This window comes from Lottia gigantea (genome assembly GCF_000327385.1).
Source record: "Lottia gigantea unplaced genomic scaffold LOTGIsca_178, whole genome shotgun sequence".
NCBI classification, from domain to species: Eukaryota; Metazoa; Mollusca; class Gastropoda; family Lottiidae; genus Lottia; species Lottia gigantea.
Genome location: NW_008708276.1, coordinates 103,333 through 129,697, shown reverse-complemented (window position 1 = coordinate 129,697; position 26,365 = coordinate 103,333). Strand labels below are relative to the sequence as shown.

Here is a 26,365-nt window from a genome sequence, read left to right as displayed (position 1 = left end):
ATGGTGGAGAATACGACCGAAATTTTGGCGAGAACTCTGTTCAATCGGACTGCTATTTATCTGCCCTCGGCCATCCCCGTGGGTATTATACTAGGTTCGATTGTGTTTATGACAGTAGGAGGGAATGTGCTGGTATTACTAGCTGTATTTGTGAATTCCCATCTACGGAGTACAACTAATTATTTTATTGTGAATTTAGCAATCGCTGACTTGCTATTGGGAACATGCGTCTTGCCGTTTTCCGCCAGTTTAGAAGTGCTCAATTTTTGGGCTTTTGGTCAGATATTCTGTGATATATGGGCAGCGATCGACGTTTTGTGCTGCACTGCATCCATTATGAGCCTGTGTGTAATAAGTATTGACAGATATATAGGAGTAACTCGACCATTGCAGCATTCCTCTATTCTAACGGAAAAACGGGCATTTTACATCATCATATTAATTTGGCTATTGTCTATTTCTATATCGGTGGCACCGTTAGTCGGGTGGAAGGAACCGCCGGACCCCGATCCTTTAATCTGCAGCGTAACCACTAATCTAGGGTACGTTTTATTCAGTGTAGCCGGTTCGTTTTACATCCCCTTGTTGATAATCATTGTTGTTTATATTCGTATTTATCGCGAAGCTGTGAAAAATTCCCGGTTTTTATCCACGGGGGTACGGACGTCAAAAATTGACGAATGTGAAGGGGTTCAGTTGAGGATACATATGGGTCGAACTTGTACCCAACCGGGTACCCCCAACCCCACTCAATATCAAAGTAGCTCTTCTAGTGAACATTCGGAAAGTTCAGGTCGTAAAGTGACTCACAGGATGACCCTGGCAGGAAAAGTCGCCAAATTTAAACGTGAAAAGAAAGCCGCTAAAACTCTGGGAATTGTGGTCGGTGTTTTTATATTGTGTTGGTTTCCATTCTTTTTTATTCTCCCTTTAGGTAAGTGCTGCATTTTCTTTTCATGCTCCGTTATTTTCTATCTCAAATTTCCAAATTATACAACATCATTATGACTTTTCGTTTTCTGCCCTTTCTTTTCTAATCTATATTATTACATTGCTTTATATAGTCAGATACGATTTCTGTGGTGGTATAAATGTAAGTCACACCAAACTTCCGTATTTCAACGTTTTACCTAGAAACACAGATGACTGTTCAAAAAGGGATCTGGTCGACTTGGTGAATTCAAATTGTTTCATGTTATCACAGTTGACATGAACAAAACGCTCATATAGAGATTAGGGTGATTGAAGAGTAACCAGTTACTATTCAATATAAGGCACTGGCACAGGCTTAAAGTTATGTTTACAATAATTGTGATGCTCATATAGAGAAATTGATAATTAACCATTCACGAAATGTTCACTGATGCCGACCACTCGGGTCCAATATTCATTACGACACAAGTAACAGTTACTGCAGTATCATGTGCGACCAGGTCTACTAATTCTAACAATGCAAAATTGATTTAAAATGTTACTACAAATTAATTAAGAAACAGTGCTGTCTCTCTAGAATTGTAAATAGTTTATATATTATAATATTATTTTATTTCCTACAAAATACAATGTTATAAATATAATATACAATAATTAACAAGCCTCTCAATTATTTCATTTAAATAAGATTATTCTCTACAATTTTATCTAATAATATTACTATATTAGACATTCCCAACTCTTAATCCTCTTCTGAAACAAACAAACTTCACATTATTATAGTTTGGTACTTGCTTGTAAGATTATTTTAATAAAATTGCTGTAATAAAGCTGTTTGGCTTCCAACGAATAAATTCCCTAATTTAAACGACAAATATGTATAGACTTGGTGATGTTTATAACATGCATAACGAGTATTGTTTAAATCGAAACGTCAATTCAAGACGAATATTCGCCGATAGAGACAAATAGTTGGCGCCTTATGTTCTACATTTCTTCTTGTTACCGTGTGCAATGAAGGAAACTGTGACAGTTTTCAGAAACAACCAGGTGTCGTTGGATGTTTAATTGTGCTGTCAACCTCGATACTAAAAACATACAAGGGCTGGCAGAAAGTTCTAAGCCTTATAAATAATAAAATTAACATTTCAGTTCGGCGATTCATTAGGTATATTTGTTTATGATAAAAATTTGTCTCAATTCAGTTGGGATATCTTACTGAGGCTTAGAAAGTTTCATCCACCTTCTTATATTGAAACAGACAGCGTAGATCAAGAATTATAATAATTTGTGGTATGTAAACTATTATTGCCAGTTGACAAACTATAGGTGGTTATTATTGTCTGGTGTCCTGATGGAGATAGTCTATGGCTGCCATCGCTAATTATAACATGACTTTTATTTCTTCTACCCTGAAGGACCTGCTGTATTTTACTACTGCTGATGTTGAAAAGTAAATTGAATTATTTTCGTACGTCTCATTTCTTCTGCTACTGTTCTAGACTAATGAAGACAGACAGCACCATACAATACAGCATAAATCTTTTTCAGAATATCGACTTTGGCATACACCGGGATTCTATTTATTGACCCAATAGGAAAACGTGATAATACCCTATACTTAAGGTTCATTTCTTCAAGTTTTAAATCACGATTTGTTATTTGATGGCCACAAAAAACCACCAATAGTGTCTCAGCAATGCTATGACAACGCCAAACCCAATTTTTTTGTTTATATTATAATCTAGTAATTATATTGCTTACTATAGGAAGTTATGGTAAGGTTTTGTTTTTGTGACTGTTTCGTTGGCAAGTTTAATGGTATACTGTTTCTATTGGTTACATTGTGAAATATTGTACAAGTCGTATCACGCTCTCATATCTGAAACATTCGTGTATTGGTACTTGGCTTTAGGGTGTTATTAAGTCTCTTAACGTTTGTTTGTCAACTTGGTGGTATTTATTATATTATCTGATGATATATGACGACAACCTTTACATGAAGTCTTCTTTATGAATATCTTAAAGATGGGTTCCCTTAATTTCATTTATGAAAATGAAAATGCTAATACTTATATGAATAAAAAGTAGAGGTGTTCTTATGACTTGGAAAATACCAGTTTGTCTCACATGTCCATAATTAATACATAATTAGCTTAATTATTAGAGAATTACCAGCAAAATTCCAATGAGTGACCGATCAAGAAAGGTTAAAAAGTCTGTACATACATGGATATTAATGATTGGTTAAAACTTTTAATAAGAACATTATGAATTAAGAATACATAATAATTCATTAGATACACCAAATAATCAAATAGTTTTCTTAATTTGACACTAAGAAATAAGGAAACCCATCTTTTACAGCTTCATTGCACTAAACAGAAAACTTGCTGTCTACAGACGACTTACTGCTTGTCTAGTAAAACATAAACCAAGTAATAACGATCCGAACCGTAAAACGAAACCCAAATTAATCCAAAACAACATATTGACTGAACATATTTATATCAACGTAACATAATATATTATGGGGTGTCCGAGGATATGTTTTGTTCCAAGTATATAAACTTCAAGTAAGAGATTTACTGGTGTAGGTCTGTAAGACCTGTTCACGTTTATTTACCAGATTTTCTCCACTTTCTTTTCGTGGGTTGATCTCATTTGGGTTTTGAGTTTCTCTTGTTTTAAAAGGATGGTGGTAATTATCCTTACTTATTCTAATGTCACTTTCATCAATCTTCTTCTCTTTCTTCTCCAGATTTTAAAATAAAGAAGTAAAACTCCGCCTTTTTTAGTCCTCGAGAGATGACACCATGATGTTGTTAAAGATAAATTAATCCCACGCGGTTATTTTAAAATATATCTTCCACTTGACATTAAGATTCCTTACAAAATGTTTCTTGAAAAGTTTCAGTGGCATGTAAACTATCACCCAGACTTTATTTAGCTTTATTTAACTTCTTTTCTTGTTTGTTTTTTTCTTGTTTGTTTTTTTTCTGGTTTTTTTGTTTGTTTTTGTTGTTTTTTTTTTGGAAGGATGAAAGAAAATATCGTAACCTTCACATAATTGTTCTCAGTTTTTTTAAAGTACCAACAATAACAAATAAGCTCTTGTCGGTTTTTGGCAATCCTGTTTCCCCCTGTCAGTGATGCTAGTCGTTCGGATGGGACAATAAACCGAGGCCCCGTGTAATACAGGCGTGCACGTTAAAGATCCCTCGACAGTTGGAAATCGAAAAAGAGCAGGCTAATATCAGAATCCTGGCCACAATTTCCCTCATTAGCCCACGTGGTGCAGAAAAGTAGGACGTAAAACTCCATTCATTTCATTTTTTGTCATCATATGTCATTCAAATATCAGATGATGTAGTAAAGTTGATGCCAAGCCAAATCTACGTGTAGGGATAATTTGCTAATTGCCTTTTTTTTTTGTTTCCGATCAGGATATTGTGACATCATCAAAGTTGTTACTACGATTAGTAATAAAGTTAGGTTTTGATCGGTATTAATGTCAATGGAATAGTAATACTTCTATTTTATTAGGTAGTTTGTTCCTAAGCCTCTCTCATATAATAACATTACCCAATAATCATTATTTAGCGGACATCAGCTGTTCTGATGCAGAACCGGAAGTAAGCAGTATTGTTTAAAACTACTGTATCTATCCAGATTATACACAATCGGTTTACAAACACAATAATTAACGTTGACCTATAATTACAGATGTCTGATAATTTCCCGGGGATAATTCAAATCAAAACGCCCCCGATATTACAAATTCTTCAAATCTGACACTTAGACCTAAAATCAAGTTATATTTGAGTTTTCCATTTTAACCAGAATTATTTTATAAAAGTCAATTTTGACATAGATTGGAATAATTATACAGATACTATAGTCTGTTCACAAATTACTTCGCTATTTATTTCCCGTACATTTATATAGTCTGTAAAAATAAAATCCAAGGCCAAATTCTGTTTTAATAACAGTTTTGTAACAAACAGTTACAGATGTTACCCACAATGCCTTGCCTTTAACAAGCAACTTAACATTGGCTACTGGATAAATTATCAATTTGACTTTAGTTGTATATACTGCTTGAAATTCCTCCAGAACCTTACTGAATAGTCTGGTAGTATCGAATTGGTTTGTCAATTCGACATCTGTTGAGATATTTGAAAATGTAATATTGTTTATTTGATATATGTATGAAAGGGTATCTTAAGACAAGACAAACAGTTGGTGAAAGGTATTACAAGATATCTGAATACAGAACTGATATATTGTTATAAAACAGGTGTCGTCAAGATAATTAGAAACTAGTGTTTATTTGAATAGTGGTGATATATCAATAACTCATCAACACTACTTCAGTTTATTGGCATCACATTGACATAATTACAGTGAAATATTGTTAAAATAATGCTCAATACTTGGTTATAATAATTTATGTATTATGAATTTCAGATCCACTTAATGTACAGTAGTGAGTGTCGTTAGCCAGCCAGGGCAAGCTCAACCATTCAAAACACTTGATGCCACTCTGCCACTGTGGTTGTCAACTAGATATCTAGACGCCTTTCAGACGTCATAGTTAATATTGTTTTTGTTTATTCTTATAGATATTTCACACATTAGTTTTAGGGGTCGTATTTTGCCTTTGGAACAACTTTTAGCCGTTTTTGTCTGATGAAAAACTCACAGACTCTATTGGTTTTGCCTGTGTCATTTGACTATAGTTATTGCATATTGCTCTTGTCTGTGCCACCTGTCATTTGTACTTGTTGTACTTGTCTTTGGTACCTGTCTATCAGACTTGCCTACGGCATCTGTCTATCTGACTTATGGAGTTTTACGTCCTACTTTTTTGCACCATAAATAGCTGACTTATGTTACTTGTATATCGCTCTTATCCGTGGTACTTGTACTCCGTGACACTTGTAATACAATCGAGGCTAGTTTACTCTAATTTGCCCACTTCCTTGTTTTTAAATTAATCTTGGAATTACCGGACTCGAGATAACATCTGCTAATAGACTTATTTTAATGTCTGTCCAGTTATCGATTTAACAGTCGTTAATAGTGGCTTCAAGATAGCCCTGGGTGTGGTCAAGGATATATAGAAAACATATAGATAAATATAATGAACACAACATTATTAAAGTCGACACCTTTCTTGTTTTTTTTTTCGACCGATGGAGATGTTAAAAATACTTTCCATTGTAAAGTTATATGCTTATATCTGAAATGATAACTGTTATACACTATACATTCCTTAGATCAGAGGGAGACACGTATCTGTTCACATGACAACTGATTGTATATATATAGAGTAAGACATACAGTAATAAGTGGTTTTGTTAATTATGGTCAAATTATAACATTAAACCATTCACAATAAACATCAAAACTATAGGCACTCTTGATAATCGATGCAGAATTGACAAATCCGGTCCCATGGTTACGGTGGATCGTATACGACATCATTTATTTTTTTTAATTTTGAATTAAAAAACTGGAATATAATTATAAAACATAATCTTGAATTAAAACCTTGTATTTTCACCCGTGTAAAAATTCAAGTCTTTAGTTAAATATTATTGAATTATCACCTGGGTGAAAATTAATGATGTCGTATACGAACCACTGTACATGCCGTATAAGACCTTTCAAAGTTAAACATACCTTGTCAAGCGATACTTCTAATATTTCAGATCAAAATGATTAAAGCTTGTCTTGACTGGAGACTCTAAATAATATAAATTAATTACTGATTAGGATAATAGGTAGAAAACGACCTTGTAGATCGTCTTATCCATCAACAGTATTATCAGTTTTAATACAATTAGTAAATCACATTGACATAATCTGCTCTCAATAAAATCAGTGGGATATCCACACATTTATTTTTAACATTATGGACTTTATACGTTTTTGTCCCTAAAGATGTGTAGAATTCGAAGTTCACTTCTATTTGTCAAACATTTTCTTGAGTAATTACTATTTGTCAAACATTTTCTTGAGTAATTACTATTTGTCAAACATTTTCTTGAGTAATTACTATTTGTCAAACATTTTCTTGAGTAATTACCCTGGCAGACGCCCAAGGCTTGTGTCGATGGTAGGGGCCAGATTTTGAATCTTAACTCTGATAGTTGTGTCAGTCTGACCGCTATTTGTACCGCTGAGTCTCGGGAAGCTACCGCTGTCATTGAATAACACAGTGTATTGTCACTGGCATATACGATAGAGCAGATCAAAATCTTAAAAACCAAAGATTATGTGGGTTGTTACTATTTTTTATTGGCGTAAAAATTGGCTGTAAACATGAGTGTGTTAGGGAGAGTTGTTTATTATTTAAAAGAACTTAGATCTTATATAACTTAACTGATTATACCAATATAAATAATTACCTTACCATTATTCGTCTGTACATTATTAACTTTCCACCTGGAGGTCATTTTATTTATGGTTCCCCCCAATCAATGATGGATTTATATAATCTACTCATCGTTATTATCAATACATTATGGTCTTTCATTAATAGAATACACATTTTACCTGAAAATGACAGTGTAAATTGTTGAAACGCTGCACAAAGTAACGCTAAATAACCGATTGGCAATGAAACTATTATATTATTGATATCTAATGGCAATGTAAACTGTAGAAACGTTGTGTAAAATCAATTATAGTAAAAGTATACCATATAAACTGATAGTAACAATGTAACTTGTAGAAACATTGTTTGCTTTATGATGTGGTATATACAGAAACAAAGAAGGTTGTCGTAGATTTATGTTTTCAGTTTCAGGTAGTCTTGTGATCTTCAAGATAAAATAAACAGAGTCGTGACCTTATTATTTTCAATAGGCAGAGAAAATCCAATTCCACCTGCACTTAGATGTGGATCGATATGAACAATCGAACAAACCCAGAATTTACTTATTGTAAATATTTGTTTTGTTCTTATGACATTTAGTAACACCACGACAATAATTTCATGCTCACGTGGGCCCCTTCACCACCATCTTCAGAATGTCAATCTATAACTTCGTCTTATACCTTGAATGCAATAGTCACTATTCTACAATACAGCAATTTGATTGGATTGTACGATAGCAACAGAAAGCCTGTAAACAATAAGCCATAATGATTGGCACTGATTGGTTGTACTCGGTGGCGTACAATCCAATCAAATCGAAGTATTCCGTGATAAAAGAATAGTATTTATTGTAATCAAGGTATAAGACGGAGTTTGTAATAGCTTGATTTTGTGAGATAATCACTGTTGAATTTTGTTATTTAGTTTGACAGCTGTATCAGTATATCTGATTTTGAATTTTGATTAACGTTAAAGACTTGTGTATAATTTCTCTTTCATGTTTTCAAAACATTAACTATGTTCTGTACCAGTATATCTGATTGTGATTATCAGCTAGGGATCAAATATTGGTATAATTTTAATGTTAGGGTGCCCTGACACCCTACCTTATGATTGCAATATGACAGTGGACATGAGTTCCAAACGCAACTCACTACTCAGTTGCAGGAGAGTTGCGTTCGAAACTTATAACCGCTAGTCTTATTCGCAACAATGCACAACTGGTGGTCGCTATGGTGCTGTAACGCGACCACAAAAACTCTTAGCAACAAGACTTAATTAACTTCCCCAGTGCAGACCAAAACCTCTTTAAACGAGATGTTCCGACGGTTGCTGTGTTTTTAAGGATTTCTCTATAAAGATTTTATCCGACTCATTCCGGGTCTGTGACTGGGGTATCATTATTTATGACTACTGGTCCTGCATCATTTATTACCCCTATAGTATTAACTGGTCCACTGTGAACGGATTATTGATGTTCTTTCGTCACTGGACCAACAAACCTTTGTTTGTATGGGACATTATAGCTGATAATTTATTTAGATATGGTTTTCCCTATTTACCATGTGTTTAATGAACTCAACTGAAATCAGCCGATGTTTTACATTCTAAGTATGAGGACCATAGTTATGAAGAAATGAATGGAGTTTTACGTCCTACGTTTTTCACCAGATAATGAAGACAACCAGCGCGTGAAAATAAAGGATAAGGTTAGGCATTGTGTGAAGCATCGTTATAAAAAGTTGTTATTCTGGAAGATGAAACAAGATAATAGGTGATAATCGTTGCTTTTATTTCTTAACATAATAGAAACAACGGTCAGCGAACCCGACCTCGTTCAATCTACGTTGTACGGAATTAAGATGCGTTTAACCGAATAAAATCATTCTAACAGGTTACAGTTATTCTTGGCCAGGTCTATCCAACATGTATAGCAAGTGATCGATCAATTCAAGAGACCAAGCTCTCTAGTCTAGAACACCTGATGTCACTCGACCAAGTATTAAAAAAAATCGAAACATATTTTTTGTGAATTCAATCCGTGGAGTTGGTTCAACCAGTATCTGTGGAAGTTGAGCCAGTGTATAGACAAAAATTACTAATATTATTAATTCATCATTTTCTGAAATTATCCAGTAGCAAAAAAACACATATATATTTTAAGACAATATCGCGATACGTATCGTATCATAACCCTTATATCGCGATACGTATCGTATCATAACCCTTATATCGCGATACGTATCGTATCATAACCCTTATATCGCGATACGTATCGTATCATAACCCTTATATCGCGATACGTATCGTATCATAACCCTTATAACATGATAGGTATCGTATCATATCCCTTATATCGTGATAGGTACTGTATCGTGACATGATTGACAATACCCAGCACTAGCTGATGCTACTGTATGCATAACAAATGATGGTAGTTTCCTATTGGAAGACGTATTGTAACACACAATATAACTGACCAAGAACTGTCATAGTCTTCAAGTAGATTTAACCCATTTCATTGAGGAATGTAGTTTCGTTTTGAGCCAGAATAAAGATAGCTGCGGGCTCTCTGTCTGACATGCGTTTCTTGTCCATATTAATTGTAGAACGAGCTGGTAATTAGCAGTAATGGACGTTAAGCACTCTCAATCTGTCCATCTGGAAGTGGCCTGGATGTTAAAATATCATCAGCTGGTCAGACCGGTCTTGATTTACAGTCATGACAAGCTATAATCATATCTGACGGTAAATATTGTATCTTTATCACAGACCACGATCAACTATATATTCCACAATCTACTTTCATTTTCTTACTGCCCAAAATGATTCTGGTGTTAGTGTCATTCGGAATTGTTTGTTGGTCGCAAAAATAGACAAGTAAAAGTTTAAGTATACTATGTATTTTGTAGAGAACATTCTGGTTTTTTTTTAACTGGACAGGTACCATCTTGATTCTGGAATCCTAAAGTTCAAGGCAAGAAAATAATTTGAAGATCGGAGCAGTCTAATTAAAATGAGACTTCGTATTTTATTATTCTCGTTTCGATCGTTTTATTAGCTATTAGCTTTGTACCTAACCACCTTTGCTTGATCTCTGTTCCAACCAATCACGTGGCTGTCCTTTCGAGCAACGGGATAATGTGACGCGAACAAAAGGTGCATTACTATTCGTATTAGACTAGCGGACTTGATAAGCTAGTCCTTAATGCCTATAGGTCTAATTTCAATTTCGATATCGGAGATCCTTTTTTCCGGATAAGTTGTGGCCGGTTCGTAGCAAGCAATGATTTTCGCAATCTTTTACAGCTAGATCGATTGGAAAGGTGAAAAAATGCCTTATTCAAGTTCACTACATGTTTTATGCGACCAAGCCGAGATACAGACAAACGTCATTTCCTGTTTGTAACCAGATTAATGCTTAATTAATTAGATTCTGTCTCTCAAACAAACTTACCAATGACCACAAGACGAATATACGCTGACAGTCAATGTTAATAGGACATTATAAGAAAACAGTGACTGTAACATATCCAGACTACCTCCAGTCTTCCTGTACCAAATCGACCGTTAACTCTCCGATTCTACACTGATTAATATGGACTGTATGGACTGATAAATTAGTAACTGTCCAACAGAGGCCATAACTGATAATGATAATACCCGGTTTATAATGAAACAGGTCATTTACATTCTAATACAGCAATCATTTACCATCGCATTCCAGTTGGATCAATCCGTCTTTTATATGTAGTTGAATGGTGGTGGGTATATTGATGACTATAACGACGATGTTTTCTGACCCTTCACCTTCAACAATACAATAATTAACACATTAACACTATGTCTTGATATTCATTTCACTCCTTGTTTCGCAATGGTTATCTACATTGAAATATCTTGATTAAAATCTGCCCATTAAAGTTGTAATGATCAAAAGAGAATTGAACCAATCCAATTAAATCAACAATGATGATGCGATTTTGTCAATATTTAAGTAGTTTTGTTGATCAGTGCTCATGTGACCTTTAGATACAATTTCAAGATAAAATCCAGAAAATGATTCGGAGACAATTACTAAATGTCGAACATTCAATTGAATTTTCTCCAATATTATTTATGTGAATTGAAATATCAGTATCAGAATATTAATGATAACCTTAAAATATCATTGAAGTAAGAGTTAAAACCATTGAAAATAGATTTAGAAACGTATCGTAACAAAAGATATCATCTATTATTGAGTGTTAGTTCTGAAAGCCGTTTTCTGTATTTCTGACACTGTTGATTGGTATGTTGTCTCTGTCTCGTGATTTTGATTGGTATACATGCATGTTGGTTTTTATGTTACTGTATAATTACCAGCCCAGTATCGTGGGTGGTAAAAATTAAAAGAAATGGTGTTTTACTTCTGACTTTGTCGCACCAATTTTGGCTTTGGCTAAGGAAGACGTACAAGACCGTGCTCAACAGCGGTATGGGTCTTCTTTTTGATTTCAACTGATTTCAACTGATACACCGTCTGCATAATCAGTACAAATGGCAATATGAAATATGTTTCGGAATATAACCTTTTAGAGTTCCCTTGTAAGACCATTATCAAAAATAGAAAATAAGAAAACAGTGAATGGAGCGATTATGAAGTGGGTGTTGTAAAATAAATGTTTAGACAGTGCTGCTTGCACAGTGTTGGTAAATGTCTTCCAAATGGTACAAATGTTGAGGATAGAAACTTGTTTTTATAAGAGATGTTTTTCTGATTGGGAAATCGATCACATAATACAATATTCTCCCCGTATTACACTAACTATATGGTGTATCATGGCCTGTTAATTCTTAATAAATCTACTAATGAATGAATGAATAATAGATATTTTAACACAAGCTGAATGCCAGAGATTTATTCCATCAGTTGTGACGAGTCGGTAAACAGGTCTGAAGGGTGCCATGAAATATAGATGAGAATTAATAGACTAGATGTAAATTAAACACACTGTTTTCTCTACCATTTTGTCTGTGCGTGTGTCAAAGATTTTTTAAGCGTGCGGATTTTCATGAGATTAAAATAACTTATTCTCAACGAAAGAAATTAACAGAATAAAGAATATCTTTCAATTCAGGGGACCTTCGTCTAGATCTACATCTGAAGCTACTATACACAGCAGTTATCAGCCAATGAATTTATAAAATCAAGCAATGGTAACACACATGTCCCTTTTAAAGGAATACTACCTTTTAGAATTGACATACAATTTAAAATCTCAAACTCATACTCAATGAGAGTATATATTCATCAGTTTGATTCACCAGGTATCATGACTAAACAATAGAATCTCTATATAAGATAATATATTCATTAAACTAAGTAATTATTGAAAAACACTTTTAAACATGTTTCAGTGTAATGAATTATTAGTTTTATGGATTTATTGGATTATTGAGGAATTCTTTTGTAGAGTTTTGGCACCAAGTAAGTCCACTGATAAAAAAAGACCCATTTTGACAATTTAAACATTTTTGGTCATTCTTAGAGTTAGTTCACCTTTAAGTGGATGGTAAAAAATGTCCCAATTGTTACAGACATCCTTAGGAGCAAGGATTACTTACTGCTCATATTATCATTGACGATCCCATCACGTATTCTGTCATTTACATTCCAATTTATCAAATTAATAGAAAATTCTTTCGATTCACTGCGACAGTTTATGGAAATTTGTTAGATGAAACAAAACAGATTATTCGGGGGCGTTATGAATTGAATAAAAAATCTCGAATAAGAACCTGTATTTAAATAGCTCCGGCTCTTACATCTCAGATTTTTCTCTGAGTTATTGAAATTTATTCACCACAATTACAGGTGCGCGCCGACTAGCTTTAATTTACTTCGAGCAAAAACAGATTGCGTCCGATCGAGACAGATGTTCCATAAAGTTATGAGGGACGAGATTTAACTGTACGATGGTACGCAATAAGAAAGTAGGATCATATTGCTCTACGTATCTACTCGTTATTTGATTAATGAAAATAATTGCAATGCTATGTCTTTCTATTCCACATTCCCGCATGGTTAATCATTTTCATCACATCTAACTGGGGAATGACAGAAATGACAAACAGGGTGGCATATCCACACCTTGGTATGTGGTTTGTGACATGCAAACTGTGGCAGTGAAACTCTTACTTGGGAACAAAGTTTGGGAGATGAGTATTGTATCTATCAGTTAGTTTGATGAGGGAAGTAATTAGCCTAGTTGGGCTAACATCGACACAAAGGAGGCTTTAATTCTTCTTATTGATACGAATGTTTGAATTTAGAACCAATATACGATGCCTTTTGATTAATTAAACTGGAAAAGTTTATCGTTGATTATTGCAAAATGTTGCCTTTTATAACTTCATTTAGTAAATCTTACTAATAAGAATAAAAATTAACCGATAAATCTATTGTACAATTTCTAATTTAAAATGCTATTTAGTTCATTAATATCTGGGCTGCGTGAATCTACCTCTTAATTCTGTCGTTCTCAAACTGGATGATAAGACGACTGAATCAAAGCCGTTCAATCTTTGAACTCTACTGGAGGGAAATGGAAAAGGATTATAGAAGCTATCTTAAACGTGATTGGAAATGTCTTTACCTGTAGAATATCGATATCTTAATGAAGACTGTTAGGAGTGAGATATTGCATGTACTCCCTTCCCACGACTGTCAGCTTCAGTCCAAGGAGATTATGAAGGGGGAGGGGGCGTGTACACTGTCTGTTTATACGAACATTTTAAAACCCTGGTTCAATACCTGGGGGTGGTCAACTGGTGGAGGAGAAGAATTTATTTTGAATTGAGAGAGCACCCAACATCATCACATGCTGGATGAAACAAATTTGTAGAGTGTTAAAGGTCCAGGTGTTTGCTCCCGGGGTGTGAAGGCTGAGAAATGTTGGAAACCACTGATCTAAAAGATGATTCCCTTTTATTTCCTTTGTTTTGACAATTGTCTGGGGCCGGTGAAGCAAGATATCATCTTACTCAAACGACTCGAGTCGAAATATAAAGCCCCAAGTCCAAAACAACTGCCCCTTTGAAAATAGTGTATCGTGTATCGGTAGCATGTGGTGGGCTGTATAGTCAAATATAATTGAGAGGGGTGTTTATATTTATATATATTTATACTGTATTGTTTTAAATGAGCAAGCCGGTTCTGATCGATAGCCCAGCTTACAAATAACACAGCCTGTATCATCACAAGTACAACAGGTAGGCAATGACCTTTTCTCTAATGGAAGGTGGATTTGCGCAGCAGATAAATACAGCATTAAATATAATTTCAACCAACTATTCTTGATAAGAAGGATAAAAGGTCGTCAACCTAACTTCATATTGATTGTCATGCCACAGTTTATAATTTCCACTCTCGGGAGATGTGTTGGTAACTGAGGGAAAGCAGAACCTCACTTTCAAAATGTGTTGTCATTACGACAAACGCCCTTTTGAGTTTTTATGTTAAAAGTGGCTATTTTTAAACAAATGTGTGCTAGCTTTATAAATAATAGCAACATAATGGGTTTTTTTTTCAGACTGCGAAGTAAATTTTTGTTTGACCATGAATGCCGAAGGATGGAATAATTCTCGTTATAACCAGTCTGGTTTAAGCACCTGTTATAAGTAGTTCTTAGATGTAATGTTCGTTTTATTCAGATTGTAGACGTGAGTAACTTGAACGATGATAATCACGGTGTAAGCGTTTTGATTAGTTCCAACGTGGCGTAGAAGTAAACATCTCGACTGATAAATACGGTATACACACTGTCATTTCAATTCCTTGTAGATTGTACTGTGGTTGTATACCATGCTCTGTCCCACGGGAATAAAGTTTTAGATCACTAATTGTTGCTGTCACATTCCGTACCGTGTCTATTCTTCAGAGAATTGTTCGGAACATGTTGAAGGTTACGAGATAAGGTTATATATAAATGGAATATATCTAATATATCATTAATCTACTTTATTGTGTCATTGTTCATTCTCTATTACATCTTATTATCTATCTCTTATTCAATATGATGTACCGTTAACTGAGTTACAGAAACAACGAAACACCTTGAGTGTATTTTACTGATGTACTATTGCTTACACTGTCATGTATAGGTGGTCTACTGCTCCATAATATTTCTAAAAGCGCATGGTTCGTCTTGTTCATCCGGGATCTAAATAATAGAGGGTAGGGGTGAGGTGAGGGTGGGGTATCTTAGCTCAATGTTCGGTGGTGACTGAAATTAACATTGAGTGGAAAAACTATATTGCACAACGGTATACCGAGAAGCCTGTCTCGTTAAAATTTGTTTATTTTCCACTCCTTCAATCTTATTACTGATGACTAGTTATTGTATTCATTGATTTATCGTCGATAATTCATTAATCATCATTCTATTCATTTCCTTTCCTATTAATTCACATTGTCTTATCAACGACACGGAGTTTTAGTCTGCTTTCTGTCTCCAGGTCGACCAATATCTCAGTTACGACAAAAGTGAAGACACAGAAATGAAAATAAAAACTGAAAGTAATAATTCTCAGTTGACATTTTTCAAAGAGCCCAGTTTCTCAGATGTGATTTATTACTGTTATTACTATGTTTTAATGGTGTAATATATTAAACTTACTAATTTAATCTTAAAGTGGCAGATGCGCCATTTAGGGGAGGGCGGGATGATTTTAGTCTTCAATATATGTACTTGTAAATAGTCTTCAGAAGTACTTGAAATGTGCGAAAATCACATAATACCTTTAATGATACTTCAAACTAGAAATCTTACTCACTATTTCTATATATGTTTTTCTATATATCACAGAGTATCTTACATTGACGAGTAATTTGACAATATTACGGATTGGCTTAGCTAAAACATTCTAGTTTCGGAGACTAAAGTATGATTGGTCAGCAAAGTGACGCATCTGTCCCTTTTACTAGTAAGGGAAGCATGCATCTCTCAAATACCGTCCCCGAGCTGAGTAAAATTGTTGTTTCCCTCTTTGCGATGTTTGGATTGGACAATAACCCGCCGCCCGTGTGCTACAGACTGTGCACGTTAGAGATGCCCTGACAGGTTAAATCGAAAAAGAGCAGGCTAATACCGCTGTCCTGGCAAAAAGTCCCTCATTGCAACCTGCTTGCTTCATTAGCCCACGTGCTGCAGAAAAGTAGAACTTAAAGCTCCATTCTTTTCATTTCAAACACTGTGAAATTGCTGTTTCTCTCTTATTCGATGTCTCCTGACTGATTTTTCATTAACGGTTAGGTCTTACGTAGTGGTTTAATGCATTTCAAATTGATGTTTGTTTGATAAATAGGCAACTATTTTTGAAACCATTGCGATATTGAGATAAGAACGCCCCTGGTTGTTGATCATTATCAGCTGGTGTTACAGAAACACCAACACACCTTGAGTGTGGTTTACTGATGGACTAAATTACTAAAAGCGCACAATTCGTCCTGTGCATCATGTAGAAACACCACTAGTTGTTTGTAAGACTCAATGTGTATTCTATTCATTGCTTTATCCTTCTATCGATCTTGTTGTGTGTTCGATTTACCGTTCTATTCGTTCCACTAGAAACATTCAGTAGTAAATTATTACAGTAGTTGTTAGTTTTGTAAGTTCGTCAGTTAGTTAATATTGCCCGCTTGGTTCAGGTCGTTAAGTTTCTACTAGAAAAATAAATAAATTGTATAAGCGTGAAATTAACAAATCATTTTCAGTTGGTATTTTATATAACTCATATCTGAGTCATTCTGTTGGCTGAATTGAAATCCTCCCAATTTCATTTGGATTTAACTTTGTTTTGGGTCATACTCAAGCAACGTAGATTTTGAAGTATCTCCTCGTAAGGAGAATTCTTCAGCCTACAATTGAATGCCGTATTACGTTATATTCATATTCTCCAGATTTTGCTTAATGAAGTTTTCAAAGTCGGACTGGATATAATGAAGGATAAACATCAGTACATGTAAGGCAATTCCATAAATCAAAAATCTCGTCCACAGAATTACTATGTTATTTTCTTCTTGTCAAGAGATCTTTAAAGTTTACAGTCTTATCCGCACAGGGTGATTAGAAGCTTTTATGTGCCCTGGCTGCCTGCATCTCTGATAGGAAAACCGTGCTGAAAAATCTCACGCTCACTTCCTTGGTTCAATATAACCAAAAAATGAAAAGTATGGGTCCCTCGAGCAAATCTTAAAATCCATAACATTTATGAGACATTTTTTAATGGAATTAAATTAAAAAGTCATTACTTACAAATATTTCATGGAAAGTCGACAACCTCCACTTGTATCAATTGGTCGAATTCCATCAAGCATTTGCCACAGATAGAAAAGAGTCTCACATCAGAAGTACAAATCGCGCTCGTGTAACCTGGTTGTTATTTGGTTCATAATGCAAATCTATTCTTTTTCATAAAGTTATAATATTTAGAGTAGTTATTGCAGTAGTAAACCAGGAAAGGCTGTCTTGTGTAACTGGGTGTTTAATAGTTTTAATTTGATAAAATACGCGAAAGATGCCATTGTTTGTTGAGAAACCAGGTCGTGAAAAAGATACTTCAGTAAATATTCTCGAGGACTTTCTTTAATCTATTAGTTGTGAGCTGTTGAGTCCAAAACTAATTTTAGCTCCATAAAAATAAGTCACTATCGAGGTATGACAAGTTCACACCTTTATCAACACGGCATCTCTTTCTGCGAGTTTACATAGCTATTAAAATATGTTATTTTGGTATATTTTTGTACCGAGAAACTTCTCGTTACAATTACAAGAAAGACTTCCTTGATGCAAGTATTTAAACCACTTTCGCTTGATCAATCATTATAGACAATTCTAATATTCAGCGCATTATTTCTATTGATCTTTCTTATATTGGGTCTGATTAGTTATTGAGTCTTGTTTTCACATGAAGTCATTTTGATCAGTCTTGATACAGAACCTCCAGACCCCTGCCATTCACACATAAAATTCTGATAACTCATACGGAATATTGATGAGCAATGTTCAAGCATCGACGATTAGATATAATTTCAAGGTCCGAAACTAACTCTGACTTCTGCTAGTTATCATCGATAAGGAGTCAGTAAGTTTCAGACTGACCTCTGTCAATAATAACTATCAGAAATCAGAACTGACAATATCCGGGCTCTGATAGTTATTATTGATGAAGGCCAAGTCCGAAACTTGTGTAATCAATGTTTTAAACCATAAATGTGTCTTATTATAAACTTATCAGATGTTATAACCGAATTGATGTTATCAGTATCCCCTATGACTGTCGGCAGGTTCCCCTCAAATTCAGAAAAATATTTAGCCGACTATCATCTTTTCATGAGCAGTAACATAGTCCTCCATCACCAGCTCATGACGTGTATGTTTCTTGCATCTTGTCTGATTTGTTTGATCAGGCATAAATTGATCTGGTTGTATCACATGATGTTGACCTATATAGTAGTGACGTGTGCAGCGTGAATCAGACCATGCTTACTCTTTTCATAACACCAGAAGGTACTTCTCTTTGGAGGAGTCCACTATAATACAACTTTTACTCTCGATTTTGCCATGTTTTGGACAAAATTTTGATTAACGAAGTTGTCTTGTTTGTACGTTAGTTTTCTGTAATAAGACGTTTTTATCTGTTTTAAAACTGTGAAAGTATTCTACAGGAAGAATGATAAGCCAATTATTCCAAATAAACAACTGATTTTAACAGAAGATGTTCGTGATCAGCTTTCGTCTAATTTTTATTTTAATACAATTACAGTGTATAATGAGTTTAAAGTGTTATTGTGAAATCTGTTGTAAATAATAAAGTAAAGGTTAAGATAAAAAGATTTTAATTCTCACTGACTATCGATTTCTATGAGATTTTTCATGGATTTTTATTTCCTTCGACTTGAAACGTTGAAATAAAAATATGAATATCTCGAGGGTTGGGAATATTGAAAGTAAACTCGAATATAAGAGGATTATTTTCAACGCATAATAGGAAATTATTTTCATCATCTTTGACATGCATAATGGACAACTGCAGTATAATGAGGAATGGTTTAAAGTTACACCCTTCAGGGTCGCATCTCATTGGGCTATTAAAGGGGTTAAACGACATTTGATGATTTTTCATGGTTACAATCTAACTTTCATTTTTTCGATTTAGTCCCGTCTTCATTAGCCCACATGGTGCAGAAAAGTAGGACGTAAAACTCCATTCATTCATGCATTCATTCGATTTAGTCATTTTCGTTTCATGAAGTTTTCGATTTCGGACACAGTGTTGAGATTTCGCATATTTCTCTTTTCTTTTGAGTTGAAAATAGGATCATAATGAAGCGAGAAATCCCCGATATTCTATCGATCTTTGTTTTACATCAACCGTAAAATGGCTTAAAATAATGTCATAAAATAGGAGTAAAATATCGATAATATTCATAAATCATAGAGTTTTTATTGCTGCTACATTGTTTGGTTTTTATTACCTCCCTTGTTTCATTTCCTAATTACTTCCCTTTATATTTTATTATGACTCGCTCTCTTTATTAACTCCCTTGTCTCTTAAACAATACAGAACGTAATCTTTACACTGGTTTTAATACCCCAGTCAGACTTATAGACAATGTAAATTCATTTTTATTTAACGAATAAAACCAATATACATATATCACCAGTGTCAAACAATCACAACGGGGTTTCATAGGCCAAATCAACTTCGAGAGCAGCGGTTGTGGAAGGATCGGCAAACTGTTCTTTATAGACAGCTTAGGGAAATATTTTCATGTCTACCTCGTAGATTTTGCAGTCCTTGGACAATAAACCGAGGCCCCATGCTAGAGGATGTGCACCTTAAAATCCCAGTTGGAAATAGAAAAGGCTGATGCCACTGTCCTGGCAAAATTTTCCCCGTTGCTCACTGAGGTGTTGTCAGCCTTCATTAGCCCAAGAAGGACGTAAAACTTAATTCATTTCATTTCAGTTTTTCATAAATTTTGTCAGCTTTTGGATTAGGACTGTAAGTTGTGATTGGAAAATAAACCAAAATGACGTGTAAAGTTCAAATTCCCGTGTGAGATCTTCCTACACAATATCATCCTAGAGAACAAAAGAGAATATTAATTGCTCTAGATCTGATTGTTAATTCTATAAGGTTTAATAGGCTATTGTTGTAATCCGGATGCGGCTGGATGATATGATGATGATGATCTAGTCTATGTGGAATTGGTTTAATAAACCAGGAAGTTTCTATTTATACTGAATCTATATATATGAGCATTAAATCCATTCCAAGCTCTTTCTGATGATCGATGATCGAAATATTCGTTTATTCGTCTATGAACAGAGTTTGATAATGAGAAACCTTGTCTTCGAAAGTCAAATCTTGTAAAACGTCTTCAGATATTTTCTCAATGATCTCTCTGGAGACGAAACTTGTCTGAATGCTGAAAACTAACAACCCTATCATTTTTTATAACAAAACTAATAAATATATTTCTTAAAAATCCCTTTCATATGATCATTTCCAGTTACACAATCTGTAAAACAATTCCCGTAACTGCCACAAACATGCTACGGTATATTGATTTTACCACATTAAGTAGAAGTTATTAAAGTTGGTGAAGCTCTGGTTTCCAGATCAAAGGGTTGAGATAATGCCACGATGACAGATTGTAGATTTATTACAGATAGAAACATTGCTAGTGGTTGCAACCAGCAAATTGGAATTTAATTTACTCTCGGTATTTACATCCAAGTCAACTATCTCATATAGTGGCGGCTGCAGAAATTTGGATTCAGGAGGGGCACCGCCAAATAGTCGAATCCATTCTAAGTGGGTATCAGGGGGCCACACAGGTAAAATTCTGACTGGATTCTCAACTAGATACAGAATAAATAAACTGGTCGATTTGAACGCAAACTAACACTGTCGCAGTTGCTGGTAGTAATCCGAAAGTTGACCTGAGCGATTAGAATCACCAATCACCCAGTTTTTTTGCAATGCAATTATCGATTTTTTCATTTGTGTTGACTGTTAACTGCAAAAAAGATTAACCGCCAGTGGACCTCACCTCTAAAAAGTATTTAAAATACTGGTAACACTCCACTGGTTCTGGAATGTATCAATATTCTTTAACCTCAGACAATATGGAAGGTAGTGGCCTTCTTTACCTGAGACAATCTGGCAGGTAGTGGCCTTCTTTACCTCAGACAATTTGGAAGGTAGTGACCTTCTTTTCCTCAGACAATCTGGAAGGTAGTGGCCTTACTCAGACAATCTTGAAGGTAGTGGCCTTCTTTACCTCAGACAATCTGGAAGGTAGTGGCCTTACTCAGACAATCTTGAAGGTAGTGGCCTTCTTTACCTCAGACAATCTTGAAGGTAGTGGCCTTCTTTACCTCAGACAATCTTGAAGGTAGTGGCCTTCTTTACCTCAGACAATCTGGAAGGTAGTGACCTTCTTTTCCTCAGACAATCTGGAAGGTAGTGGCCTTACTCAGACAATCTTGAAGGTAGTGGCCTTCTTTACCTCAGGTAGTGGCCTTCTTTAACCTCAGACAATCTGGAAGGTAGTTGCCTTACTCAGACAATCTTGAAGGTAGTGGCCTTCTTTACCTCAGGTAGTGGTCTTCTTTAACCTCAGACAATCTGGAAGGTAGTGGCCTTCTTTTCCTCGGACAATCTGGAAGGTAGTGGCCTTCTTTACCTCAGGTAGTGGCCTTCTTTAACCTTAGACAATCTGGAAGGTAGTGGCCTTCTTTACCCCAGACAATCTGGAAGGTAGTGGCCTTCTTTACCTCAGACAATCTGGAAGGTAGTGGCCTTACTCAGACAATCTGTAAGGTAGTGGCCTTCTTTACCTCCGACAATATGGAAGGTAGTGGTTGTCTTTAACCTCAGACAATCTGTAAGGTAGTTTGGGAATCTGGAAGGTAGTGATATTCTGTAACCTCAGACAATCAGGTAGGTAGTCGGGGAATCTGGAACGTAGTGATATTCTGTAACCTCAGACAATCTGGAAGGTAGTGTGATATTCTGTAACCTCAGACAATCTGAAAGCTAGCGGCCTTCTTTACCTCAGACAATCTGGAAGGTAGTCGAGGAATCTGGATGACAGTGGTTATCTTTAACGATGAGAAATAAATCAATAAACTAATTAAGATGTGATGTTATTGCCATCAGAAATGGGTTTGTCAACATTAGTAATTATCTTACTGATGCTTTTTAAACCGAAGTAAAAAACCTACACTAATGATTAATATCAAACTATCAATCTAAATATTAAAAAACATGTGAGGTTTGTTGTACTGTAAAAATTATTCTTATTATCACGAAACTTTGATTCATGGTCAACCCACGCCTGACAGTTGAATTGTCATCTATTGTGAATATGAGACGAAACACTTTACATTTTAAACGTGGCTTCTGTCTTCCTTTTATTTTTCTATTTGTGTACACTAACAATCGAATCTTGAAATAACGAAATTTTGGTTGATGTTTCTCGTGACCAAAACACGTCTTTAAGTGGAATTGCCGAATATCTCTATTTTAACAGCGGCGTAACGTTTCACATTCGTTCCGGACGTTGCTTGTGTCTCAGATATTTTTCTATTTGAGACGTTAACAAACGAATCTAAAAACGTAAAATTTGATTAATGCATAGTAGCCACGACCTACGCCTTATGGATTGTCTTATATTTTCACATGGACGAAAAGCGTGTCGCGATATTGTTCACTTTCTGTATGAATCAATGATTATCAATATAAATAAACCATTTGTGAATTATCAATTATCGACCGAACACAGATACCTGTCTGTACACCTGAGATCAAGATAACCTTCAATAAATCATGTGATTAGATTCAATTCTATATCATTTCACATTTATTTCCGTTGATTTCTTACGTTGAAAAGAGATTTGTCAATAGAACAGCGGGATCACCTGACTCTTTCTATGTTACGTGTTCAAGCTCTCCATAGGCTAATTTATTACATATAAATACTTAAATTAATTCAAGTCGACTGGCAATTCAAAACATCTCACTGAGCTGGTCGCAGTCGACATGAGCAAAATGCTTGTATCACGATATTCACCGACTACTATCAACAGAATCAACTGGATTGTCATAAATAACGATCGCTCGGGTAGACTATCAGAATTTCAATGGAAAATAAACGGGAGTAAATGGCGGCCACTGCAATTTTGTTTCATTGCGTCCAGATCTACTAATTACAGCTTTATAATTCTGCAGTCGCTGGAAATCAAGCTACTCTCAAATTTTGTCAGTACTTAGCGTATTATTGCCAAGATTCCTAGTATGCTACCAAATTATTAGATTTCTGTTTGCTAAATACAGTATTTTGTTTTTAAATGGAAGGACAGTTTTCTCTCATTAACTGATCTTCATTCAATTAAAATGACTACGACCAGTATTCTGTGAAGCTATTATAATAATTCAATTCACCGCGCCTGAGTCAATTAAGGTAGTCTAGAATATCTAACGGCGCGTGATCAAATAAAAAAACCAGGAGAAATTAATGAAGATTTAATCACAGATTCCTTAGAAAATAATTTGAATTAGTCAGACAGACATTATTTGGTGTATCAGTTCAAGTCTTCAAAAGAAATTTTTACAGATTTCCATCAGGTCAGCGTTGATGATATTGTGTGTAGAATTGATATTAAATTGATATTTATATTATCTTTCAACAGGTTTCTCTGGATGCTCTTTCCTCTTTCTCCCACTCGTTTTTATGTTTTGAATTGGATCTACACGTGTTGATGTAAACATTGTTCGACTATTTCTCTGTGCGATGTATTTATAGATTTGATGAACTGGAGAACTGTTAAGTTCGTCCTGAAGCTTATGGTTTCTTAAAGGGGAAGTAGATGACAGTATAAGCAGGAGTACTAGGACAGACAAGATTGGAAAAATACAATATACAGGGAATTATACCGTAAAACTTCATTTCATTCCAACAATCTGTCGTTATAACCTTTTTAATTTAAAGGAAAAGTAAATCGCCATTCGTTGTGAATTCTTAGTTATATACACCAACAATATTGATTGTCTATTTACTCTTGCTTGGTAATCTGTTAATAAATAATACAAATTCTAAATATTTCCGTGAAAAGCTTTGAATAATATCAAATTACCATTCTATTAATCATCGTGTATTCATACAATCTGCTAAATCAACTTCATATAACTGACGACAAAAACAATACATAGGATAAAAATATGTCATTGGCAAAATAATTAAATAAACACGAGAGCTAAAAATCGTATCAAATGATCAAATTCTTATATCAGCCAGCCTGGAGATCTAATATAATATAGACTAGATTAATATAGCCAGGTTTCCGCATCTTCATACTGTGAAGCTATTCTTCATCTTATACCTTGACTGCAATAGTCACCTTTCTTTTATTACGGGAGTTTGTAAATGAAGCAATTTGATCAGATTTGAATACAGCGAATACAGCCAAACAAAGGCCTCAACATTAAGTCTGTGAACACAAAACCGTAGTGTTACAGCCTTTCTGTTTTGGGTTCTAATTGGTTGTACTCACTGGCGTACAATCCAATCAAATCACTGCATTCCGTGATACTATAATAGTGGCTATTGTAGTCAAGGTATAAGTAGGAAGTTCGTAAAAGCTTGACATTGTGAATATGGGTCACCGAGGAGTTTATTTGATCATCATTCTTATCTGAAGATGGTGCCGCGTAGACATAATCCAGGTGAAGCCTCTAAACATAAACACAGTCTATTTGCGATTTGTGGCGGATTCGAAGCCATGTGTTGATATGCGACGCCCCCAGGCCCCCTCCCAACTCGTTTTAACTGCTTTAAGCCTCTTGCGGGTTGTCAAGAATTTGACCTGGGTAAATTTCCCGTTGAGAAGAACATTTTTAGGATTTCATGAAGATAATGGGTGATTTTATATAATCAAGAGATTGAAAAAACTAATAGCTTGTGATTTCTGTTAAAAAACATTTCTAATTCACGTAACAAATCATAGTTTGATAACAATTACAGGAAACAACACAGGAAATTGAGCTTTTAATGACATTTTATTATTTCAAACATCTTAACTGACAATCTGACAGCGTGGCTGATTATTAAATTAATCCCCTTCAAATTGTTATTCCGGATTGATTTTAGAATGAAAAATTAATTTGTGTAGTTTTAAGGTAATTTGCCAGCTTATTACAAACAAAAAATGAAATGTCCTACTTTTCTGCACCCTAATGAAGGCAACGTCATGCAGTGTGCAGTTAGGTTAATTTTGCTGGGACAATGACCTACTCTTTTTTGATTTCTGACTGTCGAGGGATCTTTAACGGCCACAGCCTGTTGCATACGGACTCTAGGTTTCGTGTCCAGTCCCTCGCACTTTCCACGTCGAACCCCAGACTTGCATCACAGATAGGCAGACACCGTTCTAGAAAACAGGATTGTGACTGAACCTATACAGTGTTCAATAGTACATGTATATAGAGATCTGTTAGTGTTGGCTATCCATTGGCATCATTAAAAGTAGTAATAGTTGCACCCCCTCCCCCCTCTCCCCCACCCCAGTCCTCTAAAACCAGGACTCATGTTTAACTAAATCTTATATTCGAAAAAGGCACAATTGAAAAATAATGGAAAGCCAGATTCAGATTGTGCAGAGACATCTTTTATTTTTGATTTGCTGTTGATCCGTTTAGTTTTTAAATATTGACATGTAATCATAGAGAGTAGGTTCTAACTCATTGAACATTTTGTTATCCTGATTTCAGCATTTTAACCCCAAGAAGTCTCGCAATTTCCTAATTTCTTTCCCTTTTCTCGTTTCAGGTTCGCTGTGCCCTGTCTGTGAGATTCCAGAAGATTTATTTAAAGTGATATTCTGGCTAGGATATTGTAATTCTCTAATGAATCCTGTTATCTACGCATGCTCCAGTCGGGAATTTAAACGCGCGTTTAAACGGATATTGACTTGTAAATTTCGCAGACGA

The 26,365-nt window shown here is 35.0% G+C and overlaps 1 protein-coding gene across 1 annotated transcript; it reads left to right on the top strand.

Moving 5' to 3' along the window:
• Positions 1–26,365, top strand: LOTGIDRAFT_142302 (hypothetical protein; the record flags this gene model as incomplete). Its single annotated transcript, XM_009052007.1, has 3 exons — positions 1–733; positions 794–934; positions 26,205–26,365. Coding segments are annotated over 3 exons (1,035 nt in total), but the record flags the coding sequence as incomplete, so codon positions are not given.